Below are 11,913 nucleotides of genomic sequence, written 5' to 3'. Positions count from 1 at the left end.
AAAGAGGCTGTAGCGTTCATAAGTGACACTAGAGTTTTTTACGTGGAAACACCTGAAAAGGTGGAAAACCATAATGCTTGAGCTAGTTTGAATGAATCCTCTAGTGTTTGTAATCAATTTCAAATGAGACCCTTCCTTGGGGGAAGGCATTGACTTGATGTAGAAAATATACATCATGTAGAATGCATTACATGTTGGAAATTGGAAGAATCAATATAAACATATTTGTAGTACCATAGTAGGCGAGCGACAGAGGTCGAAAAGACTGTAGTCGGGTGACGGTTGTTGGAAGAACCGTATTTGGCGGGCAAGTGAGGTAAAAATGATAATAGTCTGACAACGGAGGTTGGAAGGACCGTAGTCGACGGGCAATATAAGTTTGAAAGATCAAAGTCTAGCGTCGAAGGTCAGAAAAACCATAGTCTGACGACTGAGGTTAGAAAGATTATAGTCGGCAGGCAACGGAGGTCGAAAAGATAGTAGTCAGCGGGCGATAGTTGTCCAAAAGACTATTGTCTGGTGACGGAGGTCCAGAGGATCATAGTCGGCTAACGACAGTGGTAAGAAAGATTATTATTTGGCGACGATGGTCAGGAGGACCACAATTTGGCGACTGTGGTAGGAAGGACAGTAGTAATGGGACGATAGTGGTTAGAATGACCATTGTCTAACGATGGAGGTCGGAAGAACCTTAGTTGGCAGGCGATGATTATCAGGAAGACTGTTATATGGTGACAAAGGTTAGAAGGGTCGTAGTCGGCAAACAATAGTGATTAAAAAGGTCGTTGTCTAGCAATGTAGGTTAGAAAGATTGTATTCGGTGGGCGATGAAGGTTAGAAGGATTGTAAATGATGGATGATAGTGGTCATAAATATTGTTATCTGGTGATAGAGGTTCGAATGACCATAGTCTGACGACGAAGGTCGTAAGGGCTCAATCGGTGGGCTACAGTCGTCAGAAAGATAGTTGTCTAGCGACGGAGGTCGGAAGGACTGTAGTCGGCGGGCGATGGAGGTTAAAAGGGCATTAGTCAGTGGATGAAGGTGGTTAGAAAGATCATTATCTGGTGATGGAGGTTGGAAGGACCGTATTCGACGGGTAATAGTGGTCATAAAGACCGTTGTCTAGTGACAAAGGTCAGAAAGACCATAGTTGGTAGTTGGGTGAAAGTCTGGCATCAACTGGTGGACGGGCAGAAGCATACCAATAGTCCAGTGATGGTTGGTGGTCCAACGGTGGCCGAAGAGGAGTCCGGTGGCAAGAGAACTCTAGTTTTTCTCTCTTCCTTACTTGGATCCTCCCCCCATAATGAAGAATGTGAGATTTATTGATATTGTTTGGGGAGGAGCATGGTCAATAAAAAAAAGGGAGATTAAGGGTATGTTGGGAGTGGTTTGAATGGATGACTAATATTGATCCACTTGATTGTGGACCGTTTACTGTGTATTTGAATGTATTAATGATATAAATTTTGATGATCTTGAGCTCGTTGGATTTGTCTCGTCAAGCCTCTCAATTCGACTATAAGCATGTAACATTTAAAAGTTGTTTGGTTATCTAATTTATAGTTTGAACCTTTCAAATGTGCTTCAGGTCTTTGATTTGGTCCCATTTGGGCAAGGATTGAGTCGAATTTGGTGTCGTTAGATTCTTCTTTTCGAGACGTTCAATTCGATTATAAGTTTGTTGAAATCGGAGTTCATAAGGTTACAAATTTAATTTCGAAAGTTTTCAACTCAATTTTATCTTGAGATTCGTGCCACACCAAGATAAATTTTTTATGATATACCAAGTATAAAATTAAGATCAGCAAATGCTAAAATTTTTACGTTTGAGATTTTTTAATATTCACTGAAATATTGCACTTACTTTTAGAGAAACCCCTTAATACAAAATTTGTAACAAGAGGCGATCAGTCGCAAGAGTGATAAAAATTTATTATTAATTGTAATTATCAACAAATTTAGTCTAAAATAAGTACCATTCTTAATCAATAGTTCTCACTTCTCTCCCTTGTTCTTTCTCTTGGAGGGGTAATTACTTCTTAAGGATTATTCCGACATGAATCTTTAAACCCAAATCTAAATAAATCATAATCTTCAAGCGAAATTTGGTTATATCAAATTGTCAATTTAAATCACTATTAAAATCTCAAAAATTCATAGAGGGTGTGCAACCATTTAATGAGTACACACCTACTAAGGGTCATTAAAATCTACCATATTTATAAAACTACCACTCATTTAAAAAAAATTATTTGCACTTGCTACAATTAAATCATTTGGAATTTTACTAAAAAAAAGAGTTGGAAATCTATCATAAATTTCAATATTTTAATGAGATTTTAATGAATGAAGTAGAATGATGCAAGTTTTTAAAATAATCAAGATTTTAAAGCTATTTATTAAGGCTTCGTTTGGGATAGCTTTCTTCCTACTTTCTAAAACTAATTTTTAATACAAAAATTTTTGAACTTGAAATTTTTATTCTAAAAAACTACTTTAAAAAATAATAAATAAGCTATCCCAAACAAAACCTAAATTATCCTTCCTTTTATTTTTTTGAAGTAGGCTTCACATGAATCACAATAGTCTTTAATTAGTACCTTTATTAAAACACTCGCTTCTACAAAATTTTGGTAGGTTTCATACATTCCTTTCCATTAATTCATGGTTACTCAATTTAACACTCAACATATATATACTGCCAAATTTCCAGTGGACAACTATTTTTCTTCTTCCCTTCATTTCAATAAAAATAAATCAAATTCAAAGAAAAGAAGCAATGCACATTCCAAATTAATTCAAATATTAAAAATCACTCTACTCTCCCTAAGAAAAATTTATTACACTAGAGGCCTTCAATGCAACCATACATGCATATAATGTCCAAGTTCATCTCCTTATCATAAATCAGAATTTGCCTCACCATTCCTTTCCAAATATTTCCTTCTAATTCCTCTCTCCATTCTTTTTCCTTATTTAACAATCTCTTTATTTAGTCTCCAACTCTAAAATACACTCCTCTCTCTCTCTCTCTCTAAGCTTCCATATGTTTCTATAAGTACTGTAAACTGCAAGCTTCCATTGCTTCTTCTTCATCTTCTTCAAAAATGAAAAGATCTTATCAACAGAAAGGATATTCTTCAAGATCAAATTCAACTGCATGGCATGTTTGTTCATTCTGCAATAAGGTTTATTCAACCTTACAGGCATTGGGAGGCCACCAGACTGCACATAGGAAGGAGATTGAGGAGATGAGAAGGCAATATAGAAAGAAGCAGCATAGAGAGAATAAGAAGGCAGCCATGGCGGTGGAGGAAAGCTTTGTGAATCTGGAACTTACTTTGGGTAATGGTGATAGTGGTTTGGATTTGTCTTTGAGGCTTTGAGGTCTATTATTGTTGTTGGTCATTTTATTAGGTGTTGGGAAACTCATTTAGTATCTAAATGTTTGCAGATTATTACCACATGGATTTATTTAGTTTGTTTTGTTTGTAGTTGTTTTGGCATTATTATTTTATTGGGTGAATTACATGCATATCCCACACATTATAATAAATTCAATGGTAAAATATAATTTTTCAGGATAAAAAGTTCTGAAAAAGTACATTCTGAAAATTAATTACATCATAAAACTATTTCAAATTGGTTGTTAAAATTAATTTGAGATTGCCTCAACTTCTTATGAAGATAGTTATGAAACTGTTAAGATAAAAGTAGCCTTTTTTAGTTCATATAAATATTATACAAATTTTTTTTTAATTGGACAACAGAAAAAATAATTTTCTATTATAAATTTTTTTTTAAGTATTAAAAAATAGTTCTCAAAGGAAAATGTGATTGGGATATGAAAAAGTAAAGCAGTTGTTAACTCAATTAATTAAAATTATCTCTTAAAAATTTTGCCAAAAATTTAATCAAAGCCTCTTCGTTTCTCACGCCTCAACTGCGACGGTCGCTTCACCCCGCTACGCATCCAGCAGCGTCTTCGCCGCCGGCGAAAGGGCCATGATCTACGTCGATGGCCTTCCTCTTACGAGCACCGACCCTTCTTTTAAGGTTTTCCTCTCCTTGTCCTCCTCTTGCCTTTAAGAAATGTTTACTCTTCACTTACTTCGATTCGGTTCTTTTACGATTAGGGTAGCGAGCTCTTAGTATTTCTACTCGAACATCCGACGCTGATCGCTGCTTCAAATCGCCTCAAGGCGATGCCGGAGAAAGATGTCCCGTTCTCTCCAGCGAAGTACTTGTATGTGTTCCAGCGAGAGTATGCGACCGTCGATCCCTCACTCGTCGAGGTATCATAATTTCGTTTAGATGCCTGTCGGTTTTATTTTTATCTGTCCTTTCGAGAGGACACTGCGATTAATTTTTTGTGCAATAGGTGTTTGGATAGAATGTGGGCATTGAACTATGGTTTTTTGCCTACATCTTGATTGGTGGTGTTGAGTTCAGAAAACCTTGCTAGAGATGGTCATTATGTTGGAAATTATGCTGGAAAGTTAAAGCTTGCTCGTTAATAGGTCTAATTTTAGTTGGCAGTAAGTTTAAAAAGATTTGCTTCAACTCAAAGATGGTTCGCTTGATGGTAGTTTGATTTTTCCGGAAATTGACTCAATATGTGTGTGCGTACGTGTTTGTGTGAACTGGGAGAGAGAGAGATTTGAATCAGCTTAAAATCAATTACTTTCTACTCAAGCTGAACTTTGCTCGAGTCATTCAAACTATTTATGTAACTTGAGGCTGATTCACTCGAACTTGACTCAATATTACCCCTACTACTTAAACTTTCTCTATACCCTGCATAACAAGGAGGGATTTTGTAATTGTGAAGAGAATTTTGAATGAATTGGATCCATTCTTGCTTTTCATCAAATTTTCAGCGATCTTTTTTATTTTCTTATACGTGAAGAATTGTTTTGTTTCAAGTGTTATTTATGATCATCAGCAGTGCATGTATCATTCAATTTGGATTTCAAATTCTTTCACGAAATTCAAAATTAGTTTAAGTTTTGATGCTTGGTTAGTCGCCAACTATGCCTGGGACATGTGTTGAATTTTTCAGTGGAGATTTTCCTTCTATTTCATCTGTATATTTTTACTGTATGAGACAATGTTATTGTTTGATTACTCTTATAATTGATGAACCTCCTTAACAATTTTGATTATGTTGAAAGAAGCTAAATTCTCTTCTAGACTTGTTTTAGGATGCATGGATCTCTATTGATATAATACTTCTAATGCAATGTTACTTTCTAATCACTACTAATCTTGATGATCATCATAAATTTTAATATGGAGCTCATAGATGCAATAAGACTATGCAATAGAAGTGTTTAGAATAACCTAAACATCAAGTAATATTTAAAAAAATGATACATTTACTGGCAATTGTAAAATATAAATTATCTAATAAATGACTTATAACTTGATATATATTTGAAGTTAAATGTGATATACATATCTAAGAAGACAAAATTTAAATGTGAACTTGCAAATTGAAAATTTTAACAATTTTTGTCTTGCATAGGAATTAACAAAAGATTAAAAGTAGTATAGTAGCTTGATGTAAAATTTGGGAACTTCAAAATTGCATAAAAATATATTTTATTCATTGCAAAAAATAACATTAAATGCATAAAATCTTAAATTTCATTAAACAAGTTCTAGAAAAATAGTTAGTCATTATAAACTCTTTTATTAATATAATCTCTTTATCCTTTAGATAGATTTTTTTTTTCAAGAACTTATTATTTTTCTTAAGAGGTAATCCCATCTGCTCTTTCTTTATAGCAATAAACATAGATGCAGGTCAAGACGCACTATCCCTCATTATGGATGAACCTCTTGTTTTTACTTAGACCACTTGTGATTGACTTCTGTTGATGCTCTTCTATTGTGGATGAAACATCTAGCTATATATTATATGATTCCATCCATTAATTCTTCCTATAAATTCTCTTTGATTTACCTTTGGCTCATATATATACGACCAAACGAACATGTCAATAGTGACTCTTTGTATTTACATCATGTAATGTACTCTATAAGATGTACATCAGACTAAGGCCTTCTCCCAAAGAAAGGCCTCATTTGTAATCGGCTGCAAATACTAGTTGATTCGTTCAAACTGGGCTAGGCCCCGTAAAAATCTTGGTGTCTCATAAATGCTAGACCCTCTCTCCTTATCTGATTGCGTGCCGGATTTTCGTACAACGCTAAGATGATAAACTTTATATTTCTCCACCGCCGCGAATACTCCTGGACGCAACAATATATATATATATAGTTTTTAAACTTCTTCTTAAGGTTCTAGATATAGGAAATGATTAGTAGGATTTTTCATCGTAAGGAATTTTAACCCTATGTTTGATTAAATGATGCTTCCTGTTCCATAGCTTGATTTGAATGATCTTTTTCCACTGTGAACATACATTTAAATATATTCTTTTTTCTAGTCTCTATCACCCTATTAGTATATTAACATAAATTTTGCTTCAACTTTTTTGTTCCTTGTTGTCAAACAACCAACTCTTTCTTTACATTTGTAGGAATCTTCTTGAATTTAATCACATTATTTGTTTTGGATGTTCCAGAAGGACCAATAAGATGCTCATTGGCATGAGATGTACCTCCATTTGTCTCGTTATCACAATAAATACATATGTGGCAACAAGTATTTCACTCAAATATTAACTTCCTATACTTTCAAGTCAGATCCTTGCTTTCATTTTTAGAATCAGCCATATCTTTCATACAAAATAGGTAAAAACTGAATTTACTATCTTACATTAAAATTAACTACCTTTAAATAATAGAAAATTTAACTTTAACATAAATGTTCAACAAAATAAGGCCCATATATTTTGGTGCTTTATTTATGTTGGGATTTCTTGAGGGGAGCTTCTTGTTCTTCTTGGATTGAGAGAGAGGGAGGAAGAGGGAGGGGGAGAGGGAGATAGAGAACAAAAACTAATCTTATTTCTTTTGGCTTGGAGTGTAAAAGCCTATTACAACCTCTCTATATATAGAGACTTATGGGGATAAAATGAACCTAGGAATCAACTATCCTAAAACTAGATCAATTCCTAACAATTTATTTTTTTTTTCTTAAATTAAATAGATCAAACAATAAAAGCAAAAAGATCCTGGTCCATATTGTTTTTTCATACTAATTTAATTCAAAATAATATTTTGTTTTTATTAATACTTAATTTATAGAGACTACAATCGAAACAATATACTTGGCATAAATCTATTCTTGTTAAGAAATGATGAGAAAATATTCTTCCAAAAATTTTCATATAAAAATGTAATTTATTTATTTGAAATATTAAAAATTATTAAATTCATATGATATTTATAAAAAATATATAACTACTTTTCCAAACAATGCATAACATTTTCATTATTTTACAATTAATCATATGACGTAAATTTTCTAACAACTGTCCTTCAAAAGATAACAAACAAATAGGAGTCTTTCAACCTAAGCATTCATATTCATATAATTTTTTCTTTTGATTTTACAAATGCTAGAAATATAGGTAGAGAACTATGATGCATAAATAATATATATTATTTAGTGGTGATTTAGTAAAAAATCACCTTATGAATTAGTGACTGAGGAGATGATCGAGCACGAAAGTCAAGGCCTAAATGAAGCAAGTCAAATGCTAGAAATGGTCAAGCAACGAGTTCTTCTACTGGAGGAAGCAAAATGGACGCACAGATGATGCAACAAAGACCGAGATGGCGCTTCTATCAATAAAGACGAGCATTGCTGACAAAAATGAAGATGAGTGCTGATAATAGAGACAGTTGAGTGTTGCTCATGAAGATGAAGTCGAATGCCATTGCTATAAATCGAGTCAGAACACACAAGTGTGCTATTTTCATGCTTGACGATGCATTGCATGCTCTTTGCAACCAACTAGTGCATGATTCATAAACAAAGTTCCCGCTGATCACGTTGCAATGTTTGGATTTTAACCAAACTTTTAACAACACTGCCTCAAATAGTTGGGATTATGATGAGAGTAAAATTAAAACTATTTATTTTATTATTATTATTAGTATGGTATATTGGTATGTATATGGAGTGATGCTATGGATATGTGGCAGTATAGCTCTGGCTGAATTACAGTTGGCGGCCAAAATTATTTTTCTTGTTCTCTCTCTCTCTCTCTCTCTCTCTCTCTCCCTCTCCGTCTCTCTCTCTCTCTCTTGTAAATTTTTGTGCTCTAGGGGTTTCCATTCTAGGTTTTATGAGACTTTTTTCGTGTTCTCATTGACTCATTTTGAAGTCCTCTTCTATAATATTGCTCCTTAGTTCTTAAGAAATTTTTCTCTTGAATTCTAGCGCAAGGATTAACTTGAAGGCTAGTTTTTTTTTTCTTCTCTTTATGCATCAAATTTTGTTTAAAGTAATTCTACATGATTTTTCTCTTGTAGTTTGTGGGAACAGATGAAGCAACAACTTGCGTCGGTCTGGTTATATGTAACCGGAATACTAAAATGTAAGGAAGATATTAAACTACACTAGAAACTGCTATATTCTTTGAAATACTTGGTCGATTTTGATGGATGCATTAATACATGATATTGATCTATCATATTGATTGCAGGATCTCCATTAGCCATATGGATTTTGTAACAGTTGGTGACATGGGCCTAACACAGATGTTGTCTTTAGTTGTTGATCATGATGTCGATGCAGCTTTGGATGAATGTCTTTCTTATCTTTTCTCAAGTTTTCTTACTAATCTTGATGAGTTTGATTGGTGTTGTTGTCTGGTGACTGAATTTCAATTATCTACTCAAATTCCAGGTTCATCTGATCGGTAGCTTTGAGGATAAACCTATCCAAGTCTGACTTGCCATCATGTGGCTTTGTTTGTATTTGTCCTTTCTTTTTTTTTTTTCTGCAGAAGTGAAATACTTAAGCTCCAGCTTCCATGGCTGCTTGATTATTATTGCAGCTGATCAATGGTAGCAATCAATCAGGAGGAAGAAAAATCATTCCAAGTGGTTATTCATTACCATTATGCTTGAAAATTGTTGAAGCGTTGCAGCATAGACGAGAAAAATTTCAGCTCCAAACATTTTGTGTTTTGTCACATAACACCAAAAGAGACTTGAATGGAAGTGCAATGCCCATCATTAGTGGATTTGTGGTAATTAAACACTATCAAATAATCTCCCTTCATCCATTGATGAGATGTCCTTACAATAACTGTTGTCTTTAGGAGCCTATTTTGAATTTTAGTTCTGACTTTTTTCACTACAGATAATAACTTCATCAACCCTTTAAAGCACAGCTTATTAAAAAATTTTCATTTATTTGAATTAGTTAATCAATCCGCAACCGTTTATCACCCGGATTGCATCTTTGTATTAACCTAAGGTTATTTGAATAGCTCGTCAAAATGATTTGTGAAGAATAGATTAGTACCATAGGCTAAAGACTGATGAAGGATGGAATAATGAGCATTCATAAAGTCACCCCCAGGTAGTTAGGATGAGGTTAACAAAGATCATAATAATGTTTTTGTTTTTTTGAAAGTAATATATTGTTCATGTTCTTCTGTTCTATATTATGTTTGGAGAATTCCTGTTTTTTGTTTTTGAACTTGGTGGTTACACTTGTAGTAGACCCAAGTGAAGAAATCGTGAAAATCCCTGTTATTCTAGCTTGGTTTGCACGGAATTCTTGAGGAATATAAGATAACTAGTATCATTCACTTCCAAATGAACTTGACAACTTGGAAGCCTTGCAGATAGCTTGTATTTTGTTGGTTTAAAGCATATAGATCTTATCTAGAGTAACGTTAATTTATCAGAATTGTATTATACAGAGATAATGTCACAGCCTCATTACATATCATATGAGATTGTTTATTATTCAATCTCGGTCTTAAGATTTTTGATGATGGTGTGTCATCATTTTTCAAGCTATATTTCTTCAATTATGTGGTTAAAAGTTTTACATATTAATGCATTTGAAAGGTTGAGACTTCTTCTGGATCAGTAATGCCTGCGTGCTTTGACAAAACTTCGAGATGTCCAGATGAAATTGTTCGGAGGATTCGGGTGACTGTCTCTTCTGAAGATCCCTACTGGGATGGGAAGTTACTGGAGACATATGACACGCTTTGTGATAGAATTGTGGTTGCACCTTGCACTTGGTAAGTTACTTCTCACATTGATATTGTTTTTTATACTTAAAGGGAACTGAGTATTGTCAAAAAAAAAAAAAAAATAATAATAATTTTTTTAAGTATTGTCAAATATGCACTTACAGACGAACATTTGCTGCAAAGTACTTTTTTAAGCTGCGCAGGTAGTTATAACTTTGTAGTTATTTGCTATACTGGATCAAAAGCTTAAGGACTATTCTTTCTCAGATATCCTAGTCAATTTTTTACTCAGGTTGAGTTTCAAAGGTTTAGGATTTGCTTTGAGATGAAAAAAATACAAATTACTCATATATTACATTTATCTGAAGTAAATTTTAAAACTTTGAGGTCAATCCTAATCAATTATTTGTTAGAGTATCCTCATATAATTTTCTTTCATTTTTTTGGCTGAGAAGTTTTTTGAATTACGTGGATAAACACTGAATTACTAAACTAAAATAAGCTATTGTCAGGGTAAATTAGGAATTCAATGCTAAGATTCTGAAACTTGGTCTTAATTTTTGATTCCATTGTAAAAGCAGTGTTGTATATTGAATCCAACCGCTTGAAAGGTGCTAATTCTTTTGATTTCACATATTTTTTTACTTTATCTTTATTCATTTTATCTTGATATAGGGTGCTAGATTGGGGAAAGATTGCTTTCTCTCTTCAACAGCTTTCTGATTCTGAAATTCTGATGAGGTGTTCTACCTCTCCTGATGCAGAAGCCCCTGATTTTGTTGAGAATGAAAGAAGGTGAGCATTATCTGACAACCAGAAACTTACTTTTTAAGAACTTTTTACATAATAGAAATTTTAGCTTGGATGGTTTTTTTACTGCTTGTTAAAGCAATTTTCTTATAAAATTCTTGTGCTAAAAAGCTGTTTTAGAAAGCAATCAAATCAAGTTTGAAGAACTTTTGTATACATCAGTGTTTTGCTTTTTGGATTTGGCCCTTGCAACAAAATACAAATGTCAACTCTGCTGTTATATTGTGATTCACTGATTCATCTTTCCTGAGGTTATTTATTCATAAATAATTTTTAGTAGGATTTCCATTTTAACTACTGTACTTCTTTTTATTGTAGAATATGGAGCTATTTGATAAAACACCCAGACTGGACACATACTTTCCCAGGTCGGAAACCACGCATATTTGAGAGAAATCCTACTGGAGGATGGTCAAGGTGCAAATAATAAACAAATAATATATATATATATGCATCTCCACTCTGTATGGAAGCAACAGATTATTTGGTGGTAGACAAGAACTTGTTAGTTGTACCTGTTAAACATTTACTATTATGGAAAACTATTTATATTATAGACCTAAAATAGTATAATATATGTTTTTCATATATTGTAAAAAGTATTTAATATCATGTATTAATTTATATATTATAAATTTATTCTAATTTTGATATGGGTTTGATAGGAACAATTTAAATAATTAGGAAAAAAAATATTTAACATATAAATCATGTGATAACATGCTTCTGTTTATTTTGACATGTGTATGTTTAGTAAGTGTGTCATTAGTGTAATTATGAATTGTGCATTAATGATGCTTTTGTTCTTGTTTCAGTTATGACCATTAAGAGCATAACAAGTTTTGATTATTGTGTTAGATTTTTTAAGTTTTTAGGGTTCAAGGGTCTGTTAGACTTTGGCCGTAATCTCTTGGAAAGATTATTACGTGCGGAGACCGAACATAGAAAACCGTCCGATTGT

At 33.1% G+C, this 11,913-nt stretch overlaps 1 protein-coding gene across 1 annotated transcript; it reads left to right on the top strand.

The window, feature by feature from the left end:
- The first annotated feature begins 3,900 nt into the window (after positions 1-3,900).
- Positions 3,901-11,540, top strand: LOC110107138 (protein N-terminal asparagine amidohydrolase). Its single transcript, XM_020837308.2, has 9 exons — positions 3,901-4,062; positions 4,143-4,301; positions 8,458-8,522; positions 8,631-8,730; positions 8,834-8,872; positions 8,985-9,179; positions 10,012-10,190; positions 10,818-10,937; positions 11,271-11,540. The coding sequence occupies exons 1-9, from the start codon at positions 4,012-4,014 to the stop codon at positions 11,377-11,379; spliced, it is 1,017 nt and encodes a 338-aa protein (XP_020692967.1). The 5' UTR covers positions 3,901-4,011; the 3' UTR covers positions 11,380-11,540.
- The last annotated feature ends 373 nt before the right edge of the window (positions 11,541-11,913 follow it).

The sequence above is a fragment of the Dendrobium catenatum genome, unplaced genomic scaffold, assembly GCF_001605985.2.
Source record: "Dendrobium catenatum unplaced genomic scaffold, ASM160598v2 fragScaff_scaffold_1448, whole genome shotgun sequence".
Classification (NCBI taxonomy): Eukaryota; Viridiplantae; Streptophyta; class Magnoliopsida; order Asparagales; family Orchidaceae; genus Dendrobium; species Dendrobium catenatum.
The sequence above is the reverse complement of the archived record's forward strand: the minus strand, read 5'-3'. Positions and strand labels throughout refer to the sequence as shown.